A 23,928-nucleotide genomic window follows, 5' to 3' on the forward strand; every position below is an offset into this window, starting at 1 on the left:
CCAAGTGCTATCATTTACAAAATACGCCCTCACAGCCTTCATTTAAAATTACCAGAAGTTGTACTGTAGGAAAAGAACATGATGAGATATTTTTAAAAATGATTGTAACATATTGTCGGATTGGGCTCAACGGACATGGGCCTGACCAGAAGGACCCCACACAAGAGATGGACTTCACTTCATTGGTAAAAATGAAAAAATATTTGAACTCTTGTATTGGTTCCCAAAAATCTGCATAATTGTTACTCTTGTATTGGTTCCCAAAAATCCTAGTTGCCATTGTCACTGGATACAAGCTCTGTTGTTGGCCAGGATTCGAGGTCAGCTTCCCCCCCTCCCTCCCTCCCTCTCTCTCTCTCTCCATGAGTCATTAATCTGCAAATGCTCCATTTCTTCTTCTTCTGTTTTTTTTTTTTTTTTTTTTGTTGATAAATACAAGTGCTCCCTTTCTTTCTCATTTCTCAATTGTTTTGCTGAATTTAGTTGCTGAGATGTGACATACATTTAAATGTATGATTTGCATCTAGTTTTGAATTATACAAGCTTGTAACCCATGCTCCATTCGTCCCTGACCGTCGCCACCCATTTTTATCTTTGTGACATTATCCTTTCACCATCAGCACAACCATTATTCTTTTATTTTCATTATCATTGTAATTAGTGTGACCCTATTACTACCGCTAATTCACTATTATAATATTATAATATAAAAATTAAGAGATATAATTTGAAAATAATAAATTTTAAATTTAATCTTATATATATTAAATAATTTTTTTTTATTCAATAATTAAATTTTTTATTAAATAACTTTTTAACTTAAAAAAATCAGCCTTTATTACTTATTATTAAATTTAATAACAACAGTAATAATTAATTATGTTTACAAATTTAACTACTTGCATTATATATAATATCAAACAAAAAAGTGAATTTTATTAAAAAATGTTTATTCAATCATTTTCTCAGCAAACAAAAGTTTAAAAAAAAAATTTAATAATTTATCTTTTTAATGTACATTTTAATTATTATCTTCTAGACACTTAAAACATAGGAGAAATTAACATTCGGTGATAATTTTAAAAACTTATTACTGAGTCTTAATTATTAATATTTATAAAACTTGCTATTTATTTGTAATAATTTCTTCAAATATCAACTGAACTGATTTTTTTTTAAAAAATAAATTATTTATTAAAAAAAAATGCTGTGTTTTTTTTGTTTGACTCATAAATGAATTTCATTTTCATGTATATCCACAGGTAGCGGCACCGGAAACCGTGTGCGCATTACGCTCTCTCCTTCCCTTCTCTTCTTCGATTCAATCCTCTGTCTCTGTCTCTCTCTCTCTCTCTCTCTCTCTACTTGCTTCAAACCAAGACTCTCACAAATCTCAATCTCAATCGCCTCTCCAAACCCTAGTTATTCCCTCTTTTTGTTAACCAATTCAGCTTCATCTTCCAGTCTGTATTTTTTAACATCCATACCCCTAATTTTCCCCATTTTTGGAGCTTCAATCATCCAAACCCTTAAATTCATGGCTTCTCAGATCCTAAGCTAAGAGCTTTCCATTTCTTTACCATCATCATCATCGTCGAAACTGGTCCAAATTACAGTGATTTTTGAGCTCGCCATTGATTTTTTCAGTTTCATGATTTGAAAATGTCGGCCGAGAGATCTTTTGAAGCATGGGAAGAGGTGCAAAGGCACGGCCAAGACTTGGCCGACAGGCTTGCGCAGGGATTTTCAGGGTTAATTCAGTCTCATATAACTCCTCCATCGTTTCCATGGCCTAATTCTCAAACTCCGAAGCTATTCGATATCGATTTCCCTGCCCAGAATTCTAGTAGAAGAAGGGATTTTGGGCTTGCAATTGATAATAATTCTGGAATTAATGGGGTTTCGGCGATTTTCGATATTGGGAACAGGTTAGGGCAAGCTGGGTTGGACTTTGGGGCTTGCTTGAATGGTGTGGTTCAGCAGTTCTTTAGGAGTTTTCCGGTACCGTTTCGGCAAGATGAGAATGAGGTGGCGTCGATACGGTCCGAGCTGAATAGACAAAGGACTGATGGAGGTATAGCTCTGCCGGAGGAAATGGGTTTACTGGCGGAGCGGTTTCGAGATTTTGGGTTTGCGGAAAATGAGATGGTTTCTGATGGGTCAAAGGATGAGGAAATGTCAGGCTTTAATCTAAATACGGCTGGAATTTTTGGTAGACCAAAGGTAAATTTAAGAATACCATGTCCACTATCTGGTTACCCATGTCTTTGATACATATAATTTAACACTGAAAATTTGAAGTACTTGTATATATAAACACTGACAATTTTGAAGTACCTTGAGTGGATATAGTTTGTAAGAGGAGACATTACTTATATGACTGTGTTTATTTAATAGAAATGCAAACTTTTTGCTTTAAAATCAGCAGATGAAATTGCTAACAAAAATTAAATAGTTTGGAATGGGAGCAGTATGTGGCTCCATTTTATCTTCCAAACTATAACCGTTTTACCTTTTCCTGCCAGGAAAATGGAAAATGTTTTTTAAAATTGTAAGTGTGTTTGGTTTGAGTTTTTTGAATTAAGTTTTTTTAAAAATTAAGTTTTTTGGTTTTCATATTTTTTTTTAATGAATATTTTTTAAATTTTAAACATTTTTTTTTTTACTTTTTAGATGCACCTTAGATGTATTTAAAAAGAAAAAAAATTTGTAAAAAAATATTTTAAAAAATTAATAAATACATAAAAATATAAAAAATGTACTGAATTCTCGTATTTTTTTTGTATTTTAGGTATTTAGTGAATTTTTAAAAGGTTTTCTTCACAAATTTTTTTACTTTTTATATACATCTAAGTTAGGTATGTCTAAAAATTTTAAAAATTGCTTAAAATATTAAAAAAAATCAGTAAAAACAAAAAAATACGAAAAATAAGAAAGGATAATTTTTTGAAAAGTGTTTTTTTGAAAAATGAAACCAAGCATCAAACTGAGTGCAACTGTGCAACTTGTGCCAGTTTGTTTTTTTGTTTTGGTTTTGGTTTCGCTTTTGTTTTTGTTTTTGTTGTTTTTGTTGTTGTTTTTTTTTTTTTTTTTTGAACCATTAAGCATGGACTTTAGGGGATTTGTGGATTCAAAATTAAAACCACAAATAGAGAAACCCAATTCAATACCAAATTTCTGTGTCTTTTTCAATTCAAAATTGTGATTTTTATCTTGGTTTTGGCTCCTTGAGGGGTAAATTGTATAAATCATGCTTCCTTGTGGCAGTGATAGTTTTACAAAGTTACAATATTATACTACATTTCTATAAACTATGGTAGCATTTATTTTAATGACATGACAGTGTGAGATAATGGTTCATTTGCAATAATATTAAAGAAGGGATGGAAGGTCTAACGTGAGACAACTTTGACTGCTTAGAACAAACGAGTCCGGATCCTCTGCTGTGTTTCTCTGCGGCCGTCCCTGTGGCGCCCCAAAATGACGTCGTTTTGGGGCAAAAATTCAAAAAAAAAATGACACAAAAACACAGAATCAGAAGAGGGAGAGGGGGAAGAAGAAAGCAGGGGGAGAGAGAGAGGGGAAAGCAGCCTCAACCTCAAGCAAGCACCTGGGCTACAACGGCACCACCATCGGATTCAATCCCTACGGCGATCTCTGGCGCAACCTCCGCCGCATCACCGCCATCCAGATCTTCTCCTCCGCCGGCCTCCACCACTTGTAATGTTGAACCAGATCTGAGAGATTCAGATCAAAAGAAGGCCTCAATCAATATATATATATATATATATATGTCTATTCTTCGCTTGTGTTCCCTCCTTAAAACAGAGGTTGGCAGATTGTCAATACATCCATGATCTAAGCTGAGTTGATTTGCTTGCTCCTAGTACAGGAAGACCCAAAAATTATCACATGAAAAGTTAGGACGGACTTGTATGAAATGCAATTTGAAAAATCTGACAACAGGCATAATGGAGCATGAAGTAGCAAAACAACCCAAACTACAACCCACTTTGTGTGTTTAAAAAAAAAACACAGATGATGAAGTGTAAGAGAGGCTGTGTTTCAAACCCACTTTGTGGTCTTCTCCTCTCTTTCCCTCTCCCCCTGCTTCCTTCTTCCCCCTCTCCCTCTTCTGATTCTGTGTTTTTTGCGTCATTTTTTTTTTTAATTTTTGCCCCAAAACGACGTCGTTTTGGGGGCACCGCAGGGACGGCCGCAGAGAAACACGGCAGAAGATCCGGACTCAGAACAAACTGCCAGATAAATTGTGGTTGGTTTCTTTTCCTGCCAGTTGTTGTACTGTCTATTCCTTTGCATACCTACCCGGATTGAATCTCATTTCACTTTGTTGCCATCTTCCCATAATACTTTTAGTTTTATCTTCATTAACCATTCTGTAGAAAACATGAAGTTTCAAGATTGCCTTTAAAGTGGTATTCTGGATTCAAGTGATGGAACATTTTGTACATGCAATGACAGTGTTTAGAAGTTGGGTTATATTTGACAGTTTGGATTGTCAAAGTAAACAATTTTGGGTGAAAGTGCTCTGTTAAAAACACTTCATTAATGTTATATGTATAATATAAACAAGCACATTATTAAAGTGTTAAAATTGATGTATTATTGATTGATGTATGTTATCTATTACAAATGGTGAGGGGCTCCTTATATAGGAGATGTAGTGTAGTAGGTGGTAGTAGGTGGTAGTGGTAGGTGTGTCGTAGGTGGTAGTAGGTGGTGGTAGGTGTAGTAGGTGGAGTAGGTGATGGTAGGTTTTAACAGCCCCCGCAAACTCAAGGGGGATAGGAACTAACCAACTTGAGTTTGGAGAGAGTAACAAAACAAGAAAATAATCTGAAAAATAAAAAATGGATAGGAGACACTGTATGGTCGTGTCAGACCGTTGTAGAAGACTGTATGGCTATGGCAGACCGATGTAGACGACAGTTTATGGGGTCATGTCGGACCGTTGTAGCAGACAATGTTGTGACAGTTGTTGTGACAGTTTTCGGAGTCTTGCTGGACCCTTGTAGAAACTAACCGGAATCAATGTCGGGACAGTTTACAGAGTCTTGTCGGACCCATGAAGGAGCTAACCGGAATCAATACCGGAATCAATGTCGGGACAGTTTACAGAGTCTTGTCGGACCCATGAAGGAGCTAACCGGAATCAATGTCGGGACAGTTTACAGAGTCTTGTCGGATCCTTAAAAAGTCGCACCCTCAAAAGGTGTGCCCAATCTTTCAAAAGGCGTGCCCAATCCATAAAAAGGCGTGCCATCAAAAGGCGAGCCCAAGTCATAAAAAGATGTGCCGGACATGATGGCGAGGCGCTTCACCACATTGGCTTGCGCGCCCGTTTTGTCGTCTGGCGTCAAGTGGCGCGCGATACGCGTGTCTGCCTTGGCTATTTAACCAAGACGGATGCTGAGGCTGAGGCTGAGGCAGAGGCTAAGACAAAAAACTGGGTAAAAACCTCTGAGAAACTCTTCGTTGTCTTGAGAGAGATACTCTGTAACGCTCTGTAACCAACCCTTCTCTGAAACACTCAGCAACCCATAACATGGCCTCGTCTTCCCATTTAGCTACCCAGAATATGGCCTCTTCGTCCCGTGGTCTGCTCACTCTCTTTCCCGACCTCAACGAGTCAACAAGAGAGATAACTGGTGCGGTGGCCAGTGAACCTCAACCAAGCGCCTCTGGTTTTGCTCCGTTGAACTTTCCGATGCGGTCGGTGGAGCAAAAAATGGCGGTGCAAACTGATATTGAGGCCAATCAGTATACTTTGAAGTCATGTGTGGAGACCATGACGGCGGTCACAAACCTGTCGCACCGGCTGCAGAGTAGGACAAATGAGGTGCAGCAGTTAAATGCCCAGCTAGCTCTGTTCTAACGCATGTATAAGGATGCGCGAGCAGAGATAAGTGTGCTAAAGGCGGAAAATAAGGAGCTGAAGCGGAAGGCCACCGTTATGTTCCGATTTGAAGGTCCGCCATATGCTGCAGTGGAGGAGTATGGGGGAGTGAACGTGCTCGGCGGCGTAGGAAACACGGAGGCAACACCGTCAAGGGCCGTCAAGGACGGAGGCAAGAAGAAGAGACCGGCGGCAGAGTAGAGAAGAAAAATCCCGCCTGTGGATGTGGTTGTTTTTTTTTTTTTTTTTAATAATGAAAAAAAGATTAATAATAAGAATAATAATAATAAATAAAATGAAGTGTGGGATAAAGGTGAAGAAAAATTTCGGAAGGTTAAAGTAATAAAAAATAAAAACAAAAAAGAAAAAGGGGAGATTCAAAGGTGTTGGGGCGGGTCCTACCACTAAGGAAAAAAGAAGATGATGTGTGTGCAAAACAGTGTGTGGTTCGTGTCCTTGTCAAAAGGAGGAGTAAAATAATAAAAAAAATATGAGTGGGGATAGGGCTGAGCAAGAATCCGTGAAATCCGTAATCCGATCCAGTCCAGTCCAATCCGATAGGTTTGGATTGGTTTTTTGAATCCGCGGTTCGGTTCCGGATTGAAGAATTAAAAATCCGTAGTTCACGGATTGGTTCCGGATTGAATCCCACGGTTCCGGATTGGAACCGATCCGGACCGTATACAAATAGTCTATATTTTTATTATACATCCTCTCCCATAGTATCTTTTCTTATTCTATGTAAAATCTAAACTCAAACCTAAAAGCGTATAATATCTTCTTTTATTACTTTTGTTTGTTAGTTTTAAGTTTTAATTTGCAATGGTCTAAATACTTATGGTGAAACCAGTTTTCTTATAGTTGCTTAAATTCTAGAATAGTATGTCGTTATTATAGAAAAATATGTTACTATCATAGAATTAATATAGCGCTATGTTTATATTTTTATGAAATTCAAGTGTTATATATATATATATATATTTTTGTTATTTAATTATGTGAATCCGTGGTCCTAAACCGATCCAATCCGTATTTAAATGGATTGGTTCGGATTGGTTCCATGATTTAAACGGATTGGATTGGTTCTAATTTTTCAGGAACCGTAAATAACGGATTGGTCCTGGTTTTACCCCAATCCGGTCCAATCCGGACCATGCTCACCCCTAAGTGGGGAACAAGAGTGCGTGGAAAGAAGGAAAAAGAAAAAGTATGGGTTGGAGACTTGTGCTGTTTCTGTTTGTGCATGTCTCTTCCAGCCTGGTTCATTGATAAGTTACCTTCTTTATCCCTCCACTGCACTGCATATTGTCCATCTTTTCCATTTTTTTTTTTTGTTACAATTGACAGATTCAGAAGGTTTTCCTTGAAAAATTGCAGCACAGGAGTCTGCAGCTGTGCCTTCTTGAAATATGATCGAAGCAGACGCAATCCAGTTAGCAACTGGTCAGTCTCCACATCACGAATGGCTCTGCTTACAGCAATTCGACGTTCAATCTTGATTAGGGAGAGATGAGAAAGGACGTTGAGGGGAGAGATGAGAGAGATAGAGAGAGGCCCCCCTGTTTTGTTTTCTCTTTTCTTCTTTATTCTCCTTAAGAGAGAGAGAGATGGTTACATGATGATGAGGGAGAGGGTTTGGATCGGACGGCGGAGGCGATGACGTGCTGGATGGAGAAAACCAGACTATCCAACGCCGCCAAGCTTGCAAGAATGACAAGGACTTGGACAGTAGCTCGGGCAAATGGACTGCAACCCAGTCTGAGGCAGGTCTCCAGGAGGAATGGGATGATAGCTTGCTGACAAAAGAGGAAATAGAGGCAAGGATGCATAGAAAAATGGAAGCAATCTTCAAGAGAGAGAGTAATGGCTTATGCACATGCACACCAGTTACTGAAAGGCAATCCCAAATCAGCTCCAACATGGGCAATGGACATCCGATCTGGTGGGTTTCCCTGGTGGTGGAAATGGTTGGTATGTATACGGATGTGGTGGTGGTAAGTGGTGCACTGGTGGTAAGTGGTGCACTGGTGGTGAAGCAGAGTGAAGGTATGTGTAGCAAAATTCTAGCAGATTAGGTTGAGGCCCGGCGGGCGGCTAAGGTGAGGTTGCCGCCCGCCGGGGAAGCGAAAATACTAGGTTCTAAACCTACTCTGATACCATGTTAAAATTGATGTATTATTGATTGATGTATGTTATGTTATCTATTACAAATGGTGAGGGGCTCCTTATATAGGAGATGTAGTGTAGTAGGTGGTAGTAAGTGGTAGTGGTAGGTGTGTAGTAGGTGGTAGTAGGTGGAGTAGGTGATGGTAGGTTTTAACATAAAGTATTGGTGCTTAATCTCATGTAATGATATTTTTCATGGGGTTTTTGTCAACCTTTGCTTTTCAATTTTCATGGGGCCTTTGTATAGGATACGTATGGTATCTTATCGTTCGTTTTTATTCTTATTTTTATTTTCTTTCATTTGCCATTGGAGTACAATTTTTGGTATTGACCTTTGGGGTAAACAATGCAAATACATGAATTATTCTTCTTTTCCTTTTCTGCTTTTCGTTATTTTTTCTTTTTCTAATTTTTCGTCTTTAGTAATGTACTAGATAGAGAGGTTCACTCACCTCTTACAAAAAAAAAAAAAAAAAAGAGGTGGAAAATTGTATCCTGCACTCCATTGTTCATGTAATAGGATAATTATACGTATGGTTTGGTCTTGTGCTTATCTTTGTCATTAAAACATGCAAAAATAAAAAATAAAATTATTCCTTGTCTGCCTCTTGCGCATTTAAGCGTGTAGGATGCATCCTTGGATGAAATGATTCCTAGTTTTACGTGAAGAACATCTTGCAGATCGTAATCTGTCTTTTTCTTTCTTTCTTCTTTCTTTTTTTTTTATTTTTTTTATTTTTTATACTTCATTTAATTTTTTTGAATGCAGGGGACAATTAATGTTACGTCTACATATGACAGTAGGACGCATGATGTGGAAGGTTCTTTGGTTGCAAGGGGAGACTTGTGGAGAGTAGAGGCATCACATGGCAGTTCTACATCAGGAACTGAGAATTCTTCCCTCTTCCTTGTCCAGCTTGGACCTGTACTGTTTGTTCGTGACTCAACACTTCTTCTGCCAGTTCACCTGTCAAAACAACACTTGCTTTGGTATGGGTATGATAGGAAGGTATGCACAATTTACAATCAACCTAGTGTGAGCTATTTGCGAAACTTCAGTTGTTTATAGCGGGAGTGGCATAGATGGTTAAGCTTATGGATGTTGTTTTATGCTTAGTTTGTAGAAATGTTTGCTTAGCACATGTTCCTTGGCATGCTTGTGCTTTGAACATTGTTCTGAGTTCTGTGTCAAAGAGGGTTTTTGTCCTTTTCCCCTTTCTCATGAATGATCAATTTTTACCGTTTTTAATATCAATGAATATGATCATTATCTATTTGGAAAAGTTGCAGCATTGTGAAAAAAACCCAGTACAATTGACCTGGAGTTCTTATAATTTGGTGGGATGTTGTTGGGAAGCTCTCCCCTTCAACTCTCTCCTTAGTTTTTGTGGGTTAAATTGCCTGGTAAGTTTTACATATAAATAATGGCAACATGTTCCTTACCAGCCCAAAAACTTACAAACATTGCTTCCTACAAATATAAGGTTGTCACTTTTCCATTATTTTCTCCCTCTTTGGCCATCACTGAACAAGAAGTTCAGAACTATTTCTTGTATTGTTTTGCAGCTGGATTAATTATTGACTGCATTTTTTTTTATGGTACTGAAAGGAAGTTAAATTTCCAACATTGGAAAAGGACAGTAAAAAATTATTACGTTTCATCCCATAGCCATTCATTTGTAACTGAAGCTGCTTTAGCAAGCATCTCCCTCTTGGGCTTGGGCTAAAGTTAATTTAATTGTATGCTTGTAATTCCAAAAAGTATCTTATATGTTCCCCTTTGCTCTCTACACATGCACAAAAATATCAACACCATCAAAGGGGAAAAAATAAAAAGAAAAACAAAGAAAAGATAAGAAATAAACAGAGATCGGGATTGTCATGTATCCTCTGTTATGGGTTCAAGGCGTTGTTTTTGAGTAGGTAACCTCATGCGAGGGTGAGCTGCCTCCCCCGGTCTAACCCTCCTATAAAAGAAGTCTTCTTCCTACACAATGGCTCCTCCATGCATAACAGAGAGCTCCTTTGAGGCTTCTATCTTACTACCACTCTCTCCCTCTGCTTTAAGGATGCTAAAGCTTTCTCCCTCTCCACCTACAATGGTCTTGTGCCATCTTGGTGTCTACCATGATTCCCAGAGAGTCTGCGGTCTGCCCACGTCACTTTTCTTCTCCATTCACTTTTTAGAAAGTGTTATGCTTACTGACATATGAAAAAGTCACAAATGTGAGGTGTTGGGAGGGTGGACCGAATACAAACTTCTAGAAGTGTATGAAAGTTTTTTTTTTTTTTTTTTTTTTTTTTTTTTTTTTTTATTTATAAAAAAAAAAAAAACGTGAAATGTATTAAAAGTTGCCATATTATGAGATATAGATCAATATTATAAAGAAACATGTAAAAACAATTAGCCTTCTCTTTCATTTTAGTTTGGTAGTGTAGCATTGTTATCCTCATCTAACTTTCTTGATCTGGATCCTTACAATTATTTATGCCTCTATGCTTTTATCCCTTCTGATGACATGCATGTATTATTATTTTTTTTGTTTGGCAGAATGGAATGCACTCTCTTTGTCCAGCTGTGTGGTCTAAACATAGAAGGTGGCTCTTGATGTCAATGATCTGTCTCAATCCTTTGGCATTTGTAAGTTTGAAACATTGATCGATCACATATATATATTTTTAAATTACACTAGTAGGATATGGCTAGTTTTATTGCTTTCTTTCATCACTTTATATACTATTTCTACTTTCACTTAAATGTATCATAATTTTGAGATTCTACTGATGAATTGAGAAGTCATGATGAGCGTTCTGGGTATCTATATGACCATTGCCACAATGCATGCTTTGCTAACACCACGGCATCTCCAATTTGGACAAAGAGCACTCCAAGTGGTGAGTCATCCTGACACCATGTCATCTCCAAGATTGGTTATTAGGATTGTGGGCCTAGCATAAACCATCAAGTATGGAAACATGGCTAGTTAATGCTCTTGGCACCTTAGTCTCAAGCCATGTTGTCTAGAAACGAGCTTATAACATCTTGAATATATCTTTGCTCAGGCAAGGTGTAAGGTATCTTGAGGCGTGGCGTAGAGCATTGCTTGGCCACACCATCTCCACCCTATAGTGATAAGGTTTGACATCTCCATGGCTCGACCAAGCAATTCCTCGCAATGCATGAGCCCTCTATGCCTCGCCCCTCTCCAGTCAATGAGTTATCTCTTGTATATTGAAGGGATCTCCATTACCACCATGATCACCTAAGCCAGGAGTAGGGCCTAGGAATCTTTGTTCGGGATCACTGGAGGACTTGTGGCTTGGAGGTCAGAGTTAAGGGATCGTCAAGATTGCCTTGCATAGCACAACCCTTAGGCTTATCATACCTATGCATTGGCATCCCATGATACAATGTCCAAGGCTTGTTATGAGCACAGTGGATTGGTAAAAATCTCTAGATTGTCGAACCAAGGGGTAAGCACCACTTGTCCTTGGCGTAGTTGTCTCCCGTGGTTTGATTCCCTATATAAGAATGTCTTCATAAGTACGTTGAATTATCCTTGTTTTTTCCTTATTTATATCTGGTAAGAGCAACATCTTCACTACACTCCTCTCTCTCCCCTAGGATTGCCTTGACTTTCTCCTCCACCTTTGGTGGTCTTCTGTCATCTCAGTGCTCGCCATCTTTCTAGAAGGTTTTACTCTGACTTCATTACCATCCACCCATCCACAAGTATTGCAGAGTAGAACACTTTTTAACTTGATAATTCTTCAATGTTTGCCACATTGTTCTTCTCTGACGTCAACAAAGATGAAATGGGGAGGTTGGGGTAAAATTATGGTTTCAAAGTGTGTTAGGAAATTATATTTACTAATAAATCCGTACAGGTGGGATTATGTTATGAAATTGTTTCATACCTTTGTGGGTGGGAATGGATTTAGGCCTATTGCTCCCAACCTTGAAGGGTTCAACAACAGTTCAGCTTCGCACCACACCCGACTGTGATAGCCTTCTTGAAGAAACTAACACAATCACACAAGAAAGAATTAACGTGGTTTGGCAATGCTTACGTCTATGGGAGAAGGGAAGAAATTCACTGTTGGGGACTCATAAATGAGACCCTCAAATAAATAGGAGATACAATCACCAGTAAGGAAAGCACCAATAAAGAAAAGAATCCCAAGCAAGCAACAAAAACAATCGCGCATGGTTTTAGGCTTTATCCATTATTCCCAAAAATTCATTCCTCTTCTCGCGAACACCTCGTAGTACCTTATTGGAGCTTTGTGATTAATTCGATCTTAACGAAGATGTATGTTCTTGCCTATTGGCTCCTCAAGATGTGGACTAGGTCTTCAAATGCCATTTTGTTGCTGGACGGAGATGGCAGCCAGTGTTGAATGATCCTTCAGAAGTTGTCGATGTTAGTGTCGAGGAGGGGTCATTATACCCCCCAAAAATTATTGGGGCTACATTATTATGTCCATTTTTGTTGGTAGTGAGACCTCAAGAATTAGCCCCCACCTTATTTTCTCAATGAAAGAGTAAGACTCTCACCCCCAGGAATACTATAAATATTGTGCTTTTCTAATCATATCAATAATGCATAAGTATTTATTGGACAAATTAGTGGATGTCACATGTATTCATTAGTAGAAGTCCTACTGCAAGTAAAAGCAAGTATTGAGAGAAATATGAATTTAATGGAATTACTCTATTAGTTATAAACCTGTGTGGACCGTCAGTTTGGTCTTTAAGGATGCTTTCAGTATCTAGTCAAACTGCCAAATCTTCATAATGAAAGGAATTGGTTGCTATTGTTATGCTTGGAAATTACCAGGGTGCATAGCTAGTTATATTTCATCAAATGGTTATTACTGTTTGGCTGCTAGAATTCCCCCAATCAGCCCCTAAAATTTATTTCATATAGCCACATTTGGTTATCTTCCATTTAATTTGGATTATGTGTATGTTAGATAGGAGGGATGTTTGTGTAATTGTACGAGTGTCATTAAATAACTATGGGAAAAACTCATCGGAAAAAAAAAAAAGGGAAAGAAAGAAAAGAACTATGGGAAAGGTAAGAATGTCGATTATGAAATAATGGGATAGGGAGGGGCAAAGATACTTAGAAGAACAAAAAATGTGACTGGTTTTTTTTTTTAATCTTTTATTTATTTTTCTAGAGGGGATGCCTCAACGCTTCCTTAACCACCACCTCTCATACTCACCTTTTTGTCTTGTCCTCATTTACTTACTATTCTCCTAAATGTTGATTTTTGAGGTATCACCATCTACAAATTTGGACACCCATGATGATGCAATCCCAATACTTTGGCATTTCTGGGGTATAATGCACCTCATCTCGGCATGGTATACATGAGTTTTGAAGGATTATTTGGCTCTGGCTCCCAGCTCCTGAAGACCCAATCCACATCTTAAGGAGCCATGGGGCCAACAATTACATCTTGGTTAAGGTTGAATTGCTGACAAACCTTGTAAGGGTTGTGACTTGTAAGCAATATGTCCATTCTCTTCCACAGAGGAAGGGAGCCAACCTTGGCTGAGAATGATATACATCCATGTAGCATTTCTATTATTATGATCATCCAGAGTGACAAAAGTGACTCTCTCACAAGCCTTGCTATGAAATGATGGAACATCAAAGTGCGAATCTACTTGGGCATATGGGCAAAGCATGACCAGACCAAACGAAAAGAAGCCTTAAGTCCAATCAAATGGGGTCGGCTACGTAAATCCTTCTTCTCCACACGACCTTATCAAAGGCCATTTCGTTAGTTAAATTAAGTAGATCCATATCTCTATTTATTATGCTAGCCAACGATAATCTAGGCCTATCCCGTCCCCTAACGCTTCCATCTACCGTTACAGCATCGCATCTCTTCACTACTGCTTCTGTTGATCTCCGTTGAATATGACATCTCAATCGATTCTCTCTCAATTTATCTTCTATCGGTGCTATTCCTACCCATTCTCGGATACACTCATTCCTAATTCTGTCTTGTTTAGTTTTGCCACACATCTATCTTAGTATCCTCACCTCAGCTACACTCATCTTATCTACATGTTATTTCTTGGTTGCCCAACACTCCGTCCCATATAACATCGCTGGTCTAGTAGCCGTCCTATAGAACTTATCTTTTAGTCTAGTGAGTATTCGTTTATCGCACAGTACCCCAGATGCACTTCTCCACTTATACAATCTAGTCTTAATCCTATTGGCCACATCCGCATCAATCTCCCCACTATTGTGATAATCGACCCTAAATAACGAAAATGTTCACTCTTAGGCAGTTTTTGGTTCTCAATCTTCATTTCTCCTCTGCGTTCATTGTTACTGTTATTATTTACACTCCATGTACTCTATCTTAATTCTGCTTATCCGGAATCCTTTAGATTCAAGAGCTTTTCTCCAAATCTCTAACTTTGTGTGATCTCTTTCTTTTGTCTCATCCATTAGCACGATATCGTCTACAAAAAGCATACACCATGGCACGTTAGCTTGATATCATCTGCGCTTATTCTCTGACACCTCTGTTATATCTCGTAATCGGCGTTCCATCACCCTTTACCACACTTTTATTATATGACACATTAGCTTGATTCCTTTATAATTGTTTCAATTCTGGACATCATCTTTATTCTTGTAGACTGGCACTAAAATACTCTTCCGCCACTCATCTGGCATGTTCCTAGTTGTAAGAAATAATGTAAGAAATAATGTATAGAGAAAGAGAGAGAATAAATTGTATGTATTATTATTGATTGATATATTGATATGTTACAATGATTCCTATATATAGAAGAGTAGGTGGTAGGTGGAGTAGGTGAAGTGGAGGTGGTAGTGGTGTAGTGGGTTAGGTTTAGTGGAGTAGGTGAGGTGGTAGTGGGTTAGGTTTAGTGGAGTAGGTGAAGTGGAGGTGATAGTGGTGTAGTGGGTTAGGTTTAGTGGAGTAGGTGAGGTGTAGGTGGTGGTAGGTGATGGTAAATTGGTGGTAGGTGATGGTAAATTCTAACAGCCCCCCGCAAACTCAAGGAGGATAGAAACTAACCAACTTGAGTTTGAAGAGAGGAACAAAACAAGAAAATACATAAAAAAAGGATAGGAGACACTGTATGGTCGTGTCAGACCGTTGGTGAAGACACTGTATGGTGGTGTCATAACGTTGTAGAGGACACTGTATGGTGGTGTCAGACCGATTTAGAAGACAGTTTATGGGGTCATGTCGGACCATTGTAGAAGACAGTTTATGGGGTCATGTCGGACCGTTGTAGAAGACAGTTTATGGGGTCATGTCGGACCGTTGTAACAGACAATTTTGTGACAGTTGTTGTGACAGTTTACGGAGTCTTGCTGGACCCTTGTAGAAACTAACCGGAATCAATGTCGGGACAGTTTACAGAGTCTTGTCGGACCCTTGTAGAAACTAACCGGAATCTATGTCGGGACAGTTTACAGAGTCTTGTCGGACCCCTAAAAAGTCGCACCCTCAAAAGGTGTGCCCAATCTTTCAAAAGGCGTGCCATCAAAAGGCGTGCCCAATCCATAAAAAGGCGTGCCATCAAAAGGCGTGCCCAATCCATAAAAAGACGTGCCATCAAAAGGCGTGCCAAGTTGTCGGCGAGCGCCGAGCGGCTCATGATGCGCGTGTCTGCCTCTTCGTCAAGGTCTTTATAAATCGAAGCGGAGGCTGAGGCTGAGGCAGAAAACCCGCTAAAAAACTCTGAAAAAAACTCTTCGTGTTGCTGAGAGAGATAGTTCCTTTTGCTGAGAGAGTGTCTCTAAGAGCTGCAAATCTTGAAACACTCTGTAATACTCGGTTGCCCAGAAAATGGCCTCTTCGTCCCGTAGTCTGCTCACTCTCTTTCCAGACCTCAACGAGTCAACAAGAGAGATAACTGGTGCGGTGGCCCGTGAACCTCAACCAAACACCTCTGATTTTGCTCCGTTGAACTTTCCGATGCGGTCGGTGGAGCAAAAAATGGCGGTGCAAACTGATATTGAGGCCAATCAGTATACTCTGAAGTCATGTGTAGAGACCATGACGGCGGTCACAAACTTGTCGCACCAGCTGCAAAGTAGAACAAATGAGGTGCAGCAGCTAAACGCCCAACTGGCTCTGCTCCAACGCATGTATAAGGATGCGCGAGCAGAGATAAGTGTGCTAAAGGCAGAAAACAAGGAGCTGAAACGGAAGGCCACCGTGATGTTCCGATTTGGAGGTCCACCATATGCTGCAGTGGAGGAGCAGGGAGGAGGCAACTTGCTTGGTGGTCGAGGAAGCACGGAGGCAACACCGTCAAGGACCGCCCAGGACGGAGGCAAGAAGAAAAGACCGGCGGAATAGGCGAGAAGAAAAATCCCACTGTTCCGATTTGTGTTGGTTGTGTTTTGTTTTGTTTTGTGTTTTTTTATTTTTATTTTTTTTATTTTTATTTTTTTTTTTATGGTGTAAAATGCTGATCGGGGTTGATCCCCGGCATGAAGAAATGACAAGTTTGTAAAATGTTCTTTTTTTTTTTTTTTTTTTTTGTTTTTTTTTTTTGTTTTTGTTTTGGGAGTGTTTTGTTGAAAAAATAAAAATAAAATGAAAGAAAACAAGGGAGAAAGAAAATAGATAAAAAATATTTATAGATGGATTATATGAAAAACATCAGTGCGATTGTTTCAAAATAAAGTGGGGTATTTAAAAAAGAGGAAAAGTGACTTGGAAAAAATAAATAAAAATAAGTGATTTTTGAAATCAAATGGAGGAGAGAGAGGGACAAACCCATGTGATAAAGTGGAGAGAGAGTCGGTGAGTGGGGTGCAAAAGGTGAAGGAGAAATGATGGATTGAAAATGGTTTGGGTCAAAAGTGGACAATGTTAGTGGGGAACATGAGTGCATTGATTATTTGATATAATAATAATAATAATAAAAATAAAAAGTTAGAACAGTTGGAGAGAATGAGTGGAGTATGGTAAGGGTTTCATCCAAAGCCAAAATTCCTGCAGCGAATCACTTCGCAAATCCTAGCATGAGCTTTTTCTCTTTCCAGGCTTATTCATGAATTTCCTGGTGATTTCAAGAGCCTCTGGTGGCATTGTGGCAGAGAACACCCCAACCTGGATTTTGGGTGGCAGCAACTGGAAAATATCATAGATTTGATTTTTAAAAACCTCGTGACAGCATTTCATCAGCTTCATCCAAGACAAACATTTTGATGTAAACAGGGCGAAGTGATTGTCTCCGCAACATGTCAAACACACGACCAGGAGTACCAACAACAACATGAACCCCACTGGAGAGAATGCGCTGATCTTCGCGCACACTAGTCCCTCCAACACAAGCATGAACCTTCACACTTTGCTGGGCAAGTTCAAGAGTGGGTGGAAGAACCAAAGCTTGGCACTCAACCAAGCTATAATCTAGCTGCTGCAGAATTCCAGAGCAGAATGTTGCAATGTTTCCAGTTCCAGACTGTCTCGTCATATGAGGTGAAGAATTCTTCTCCATCAGCCTCACACATGACTACAGTTGCACAAATCTTTGTTGATTTTATCAGCGGAATAGGTTGAGGTCCGGCGGGCGGCTAAGGTGAGGTTGCCGCCCGCCGGGGAAGCGAAAATACTAGGTTTTAAACCAGCTCTGATACCATGTAAGAAATAATGTATAGAGAAAGAGAGAGAATAAATTGTATGTATTATTATTGATTGATATATTGATATGTTACAATGATTCCTATATATAGAAGAGTAGGTGGTAGGTGGAGTAGGTGAAGTGGAGGTGGTAGTGGTGTAGTGGGTTAGGTTTAGTGGAGTAGGTGAGGTGGTAGTGGTGTAGTGGGTTAGGTTTAGTGGAGTAGGTGAAGTGGAGGTGATAGTGGTGTAGTGGGTTAGGTTTAGTGGAGTAGGTGAGGTGTAGGTGGTGGTAGGTGATGGTAAATTGGTGGTAGGTGATGGTAAATTCTAACACTAGTCAACAAAATTTTGCTAAACAACCTAGGCAACCAAGCAATCCTTTTTTTACCCAAACACTTTGAAGCTTCAATAGGGATATCATCAGGTTCTAAAGCCTTATTTGATTTCATCTTCTTAAGTGCAATATCCACTTCAAAGTTCCTAATCTTGCGATAGAACCTATAGCCTTGGTTTATCGTATTATTGATTATTTCTTCCCTTATTGCCGTACCTCCATGTTCCTCATTTAATAGTTTCTCAAAATAGTTCTTCCATCTTTTCTTAATCTCTTCATCCTTCACCAATATCTTAGAATCTTCACTCTTGATGCACTTAACTTGATTAAAATCTCTTGTTTTCCTCTCCCGTATCTTAGCAAGTTTGTATACCCTCTTCTCTCCCTTCTTACTATCTAGTTTAGTGTATAGGTCATCATAAGCTTTCAACTTAGCCTCTCTCACTACTTTCTTGACCTCCTTATTAGCCAATCTATAGCTCTTAAGGTTTTCCTCAGTTCTATCCTTCTGTCACTTTTTAAAGTACTTTTTTTTGCCTTAACTACCGCTTGAACCTCTTCCCTCCACTACCAAGTTTCCGTAGAGCTGGGTCTCGTTGTTTTTGACTTTCCAAGCACTTCCCTTGAGATTCTCCTCATACAATTAGCCATCGAGTTCCACATAGTGTTAGCATCATCTTCCAAGTCCCAAGTGCCTTCTTTATTCATTCTATTCTTAAATATTTGTAGTTTATCCCTTTTTAGGTCCCACCATCTCATCCTACGACGCCAACCATCCTTCCTAACTTGGTATTGCCTTCTAAAACATAAATCTAGTATCAAAATCCTATGTGGAGAGGCCAGACTCTCTCTAGGAATCACCCTACAATCATTGCATTTTAGGCGGTCTATTTTTCTCACTAAGAAGTAATCTATTTGGCTCTTAATGGACTCACTCTTAAAGGTTATCAAATGCTTCTCCCTCTTCTTATACATAGTATTAGCCACTACCAGGTCAGAAGCTAACGCAAAATCTAAGATACTCTTTCTAGCTTCATTTCTGCCACCAAAACCGTATCCACCATATATCCTTTTATAGCCTAGTTTGTCTATGCCTATATGGCCATTAAAATCTCCACCTATAACCATGTTCTCTCGTACAGGTATCTCCTATAAGATGTCATCCATTTGCTCCTAAAAATCCTTTTTAGTTTGATCATCCAATCCTACTTGAGGGGCGTATGCACTAATAACGTTCACTATGTTCCTTCCAATAACTAGTTTAACTAGCATAATCCAATCTCCTTTCCTAATCACAAGACTCTTGGCAATTATGATTCCTACCCTATTCCTGCGTCTATTCTTACCACTATAATACAATTTAAAACCGGTATTCTCAATATATGGGTGAAACATTGATGCCCCAATGTACCCATCCGGTATATAAACCATACGCGACACGTGCGGTATCCAAAGTTTTTAGCGCACCCAATATGCATACATGTACTAGGTAAGTACCTGGTACTAATTCAAAAATATTTTCGGAGTATCCATTCTTCATGGATAGTACACATCGGATTTGCTCCAATATGATATCCAGCAGCTCTCTCTCATAGGAAGACTTGCAGAAAAAAGGTGCAGATGGGAGATTCCACCATGTAATGGCAAGAACCCAGAACCTCATAATCATGTATACAATCTAGATGATGTTACAACAGGTCAAGAAACATTGGGCCCAATATGAACTTTGCTCCAGCAACAATACAGATGACCATGGGAACATACATTTCTTGCACACATGCAAATACATATTTTGTTGTCCAGTTGGTAATATATTTGACTCTCTCTCCTTTTGAACTTTCTTGGTACCCAAACATGATAAACGTTAATATGTTGCCCAAAATAAGTAGGACTTTGATCACTGTACATTCTGCATCTTTAAGTGCTATTTGCTAAAATTCAATCCCCTTTGCTTGATCTTCCACATATGTCATCAACATAATTGTTTGGGCTATGTAGAGATTTGTTTTTCCATCATACCATCATCATCTGCTACAGCCAAATTTTAAAGTAACATCAAACATACTAAGGTGGATTGTCTAACTTAAGTTCTTCTCTTCCTTTTTTTTCCCCCTCCAGTCATTCATGGATTTGCAGTTTCCAAATGGTCAGTTAACCTATGTGTCTGGTGAGGGCATATCCACTAGTACGTTCTTACCTTTTTGTGGTGGCCTGCTTCAAGCTCAAGGCCAATATCCAGGCGAGATGAAGTTCAGTTTCTCTTGCAAGGCAAGCCACCAAGACTGTAATATGCTATAACAGAATAGATCTAATTGGATTCTATTTTTACATGAAGATAACACTAATGGTTTACATTGGTTTGCAGAACAAATGGGGAACACGCATCACACCAACTGTACAGTGGCCTGACAAATCATTCACAATGGGTCTTGCTCAAGCTTTAGCTTGGAAGAGATCTGGTCTTATGGTGAGGCCAACCATACAATTCAGGTAAGAGTGCTTTCTTTGTTTATGTGAATTGTAACTTGATATAGTGATGATATTTAGTGGAAGTGGCCATTGGGTTTCTAGTATAGTTGTAAAAATTTTTGGTTATGAGCTTCCTGTAATTCTGGAAGTTACTAGTTATGATTTCAATCCTCTGCTACAATTTTAATTTTTGCTTTACTCTACTCCAAGCCAGTCCAGTTATATGGAAATAAGCCCCGCAAACACTTTCTCTTGCACATTCAAAACTTGAATGGCCTGTGGGTGCTATGTTCTTCTCCTTTGTTTGTAATTTTTTTTTTTTGTCTTTTTGTCTTTTTGGCATGGTCTACATTTTATGTGCTACATTATGTTCATAGTTCACTAATTTTTCTTTCATCTTTGTACCCTGCCAGTGTATGCCCAACATTTGGTGGAAGCAATCCTGGGTTACAGGCTGAACTAATTCATTCTGTGAACGAGGAGTTGAGTCTGATTTGTGGTTGTGCTTTCATGTCACATCCTTCTGCATTTGCATCACTATCTGTAAGTTATTTCTGTACCTCTAAACATCTTTGCCACTGTTGCATCCAAATTGATATAAATGCTGTAGAATGCTGATCATGTACTTCCCCTAGATGGTTGAGATGATCTCATAACTAGGGTCTTGTCTCAATGCCATTTTGGGTTTTAATACTTGCACCTGCTATTCATCAGTGGGCATGATCTAGTAAAAAATGCTCCAGCCGTGGTCTAATCTAGTGTTTTCTAAGGTGCTCTTGCACAGTAAGAAGAGAGATCATACACTTGTTTTGGGCAAAGGCATAGTATGTAGACCCATGTGTTTGCTAAGTGGAGAAATATATGGAGGATTAATCACTTCAATGAGCCTGTGATACCGTAGTTACATGCATTGCCTGGAATGATAGTTACCTGGCAGGTTGAAGTAGGTTTTGGTGATTACAAATCAATGGGTCCCAGTTACAGTTGTAGTGCTGAACTTCATTTCTTGTGAACTAATGTAGTGTTTGGTTCATTGGAATAAAGTGAACGGAATGATTATTCCATCAAAATATCCATTTACACGTTTGGTTCACTAAAAAAATCCAATGAACAAATGCTGCCTGAAAGTGCTTGATACGGTAATCCTGCATATTTCATACTCAATGTGCACTCGGACATTTTTCTCTTTTGGAGTACATTGAGGGCTGGAGAGCGGAGTTTTGCAAGACTCAAATCCTTGATCTCCTAGTGAGATGCAGAAGTTCTACTAGCCCCAGTTGGTTCTATAAAATTTTCATGCAGCAACTTCTCATTAGTTCTTGTTAGAAGCCTTGGTTGTTTCACTTGTGTTGGTCCTCAACTGGATAGCATATTAGCATCCCTTCTTTTTTCGTTCTTTTATTTATTTATTTATTTAGTTTATCACCTCTAAAAATTGCAATCTGTAAATTAATTAGTAGTGAGGTTTTTGACTAGTGTCTATCTTCTTTTCTTGTCCAAAATTCAGCTTGGCAGATCGAAGTGGAATGGAAATGTTGGCAATTCGGGGATAGTCCTGAGAGTCGAAACTCCTCTCAGCAATGTCGGCAGGTCTTCCTTCTCTGTTCAGTTAAATAGTGGTATTGAGTTTTGATTTTTATTACCGCACACGTACCGTTCAGTTTTTAAGTGTATATAAATAGTCTTGAGCTCATAAATATAAACACAATTTATTTCAATCTTGGTTCATTGTATATACGAACACTACACCATGGTAAATATGTTTGGATTCTGGAATTTTGGAGATGATGGATAAATGGAATTGTTTTGGATTGAGCTGGCCTTGTTTTGCATTTTATTTTCAAAGCAAGTTTATCCCTGCTGTCCTTACTGATTACTTTTAAGCATAATCGAGAACTTGACCTTTAATGGTTAATTGAACTTTATTTTTTTATTTTTTTTAATGAATTTATGTAGCCACTTAAATATTGGGATAAAGGTTTCAGCAGTTGAGTTGAGGCAACGGTTTTCTTTTGCTTCTCCTATAACTTTGCCTTGTATGTCTATTTGTGTAATAAAAGAAGGGTCAAGAATTGCAATTTTTAGTATTTTTTTTTTTTTTTGTTTCAGTTTTCAGAATTCATTTTTCAGAAAATTCTACTTTTTTATTTTTCGTTTTTTTTGTTTTTACTGAATATTTTTAATATTTTAAGCAATTTTTAAAATTTTTAGATACACCTAATATAAACTTACTTAAGAAGTATAATATTCGTGAATTTTTTTTTAAAATAAATTCACTGAATGCTAAAAATATATATATAAAAAACAAATGAAAATTCAATATATTTTTTGTATTTTTGTATATTTATTAATTTTTTAAAATATTTTTTTATAAATATTTTATTATTTAGATACATTTAAGTAAGATGCATCTAAAAAAATAAAAAATTATTTAAAATTTTAAAAATATTTATTAAAAACAAAAAAAATATGAAAAATAAAAAATTTAGTTTTTAGAAAATTGAATTTAAAAAACTGATTTTTTCACATTTTTATTTGTCTGAATTAGATGATCCTGATTTTTTTGAAGAAGTTAACGATGAAATAATTGTTGAATAAGTCTATAAGTTCATTAATTTTGTTTTTATTAATTTTTCTATTAAGTTATTTAATTAATTTTTATTTATTAATAAATGATCACGGTACTTTTGATTTTTCATATCAATTATTTTTTAAGCTAAATATAATAATCAAATAAATTAGACAAAAAAATTGTTAAAAAAAGTCAACGCACTCCAATTCTGAAATTATTTGTGAATGTTCTAAATATATGTTTAACATTCAGTTTTCAAAAATTCAACTTCATTGATTCGATAAAAAAATAAAAAAATAAAATATTGAATTTATACAAGTGAAATTTTACTAGTTAAATATAAAAAAATTTATATTAACCTTCAACATAATGCTAGTATTATTATTGCCATGAATAATCATCACAATTATCAAAATATCTCCGCTTTTTCATATTAAATTTCTTATCATTTTAAATATTAGAATCAAATCAACTAGATTCAAAATTGATTAAAAAAAATCAACTTGCTCTAAAATTAATGAAATACTTTTGAATGCTCCTAAATATTTCTAAAGTGCATATGAACTTGTTTTAAAATCCAATTTCATTAATTAGATAAAAAAGATAAAAAAGTTTTCAGACAATAAAATTTTTATTGAGAAACATAATTTATTTGTTTACTTGTGGGAGTAAAATGGGAGAGACAAGTATACCCCCTTTATTTGTTCTATGAACAATGGAGACTATATGACTCGCCACAAGAAGATCAACGGTGATAATAGCAAGGGACAAATATCACATCAATTATAACAATGGTGACTGAGGGATGAAGATCAAATTGGAGGC

At 37.7% G+C, this 23,928-nt stretch overlaps 1 protein-coding gene across 3 annotated transcripts; it reads left to right on the forward strand.

Annotated features, from left to right (window-relative positions):
- Positions 1–202: 202 nt before the first annotated feature.
- On the forward strand, positions 203–22,346 carry LOC114317667 (uncharacterized). 3 transcript variants are annotated; one of them, XM_082879553.1, is made up of 8 exons: positions 203–320; positions 1,263–2,223; positions 8,853–9,092; positions 10,635–10,724; positions 20,181–20,330; positions 20,428–20,552; positions 20,945–21,074; positions 22,039–22,346. In XM_082879553.1, exons 2-8 carry the CDS (start codon positions 1,663–1,665, stop codon positions 22,162–22,164), a joined length of 1,422 nt encoding a protein of 473 aa, XP_082735679.1. In that variant the 5' UTR covers positions 203–320; positions 1,263–1,662; the 3' UTR covers positions 22,165–22,346. The 3 variants fall into 3 exon arrangements, with proteins under 3 accessions (XP_082735679.1, XP_082735680.1, XP_082735681.1); XM_082879554.1 differs by lacking the exon at positions 203–320 and having other exon boundaries at positions 1,216–2,223; XM_082879555.1 differs by lacking the exons at positions 203–320; positions 20,181–20,330 and having other exon boundaries at positions 1,249–2,223.
- Positions 22,347–23,928: the final 1,582 nt, after the last annotated feature.

Source organism: Camellia sinensis, chromosome 7, assembly GCF_055761805.1.
Source record: "Camellia sinensis isolate YWXY chromosome 7, ASM5576180v1, whole genome shotgun sequence".
In the NCBI taxonomy this organism is placed as follows: Eukaryota; Viridiplantae; Streptophyta; class Magnoliopsida; order Ericales; family Theaceae; genus Camellia; species Camellia sinensis.

Excerpts from the sequence above, each read along its gene's own strand:
- LOC114317667 (XM_082879553.1), top strand. The coding sequence starts at position 1,663 with ATGTCGGCCGAGAGATCTTTTGAAGCATGGGAAGAGGTGCAAAGGCAC. Across the intron at positions 10,725-20,180 it reads GTCTCAATCCTTTGGCATTT|TCATTCATGGATTTGCAGTT; the intron begins GTAAGTTTGAAA and ends TTCCCCCTCCAG. Across the intron at positions 20,553-20,944 it reads AGGCCAACCATACAATTCAG|TGTATGCCCAACATTTGGTG; the intron begins GTAAGAGTGCTT and ends GTACCCTGCCAG.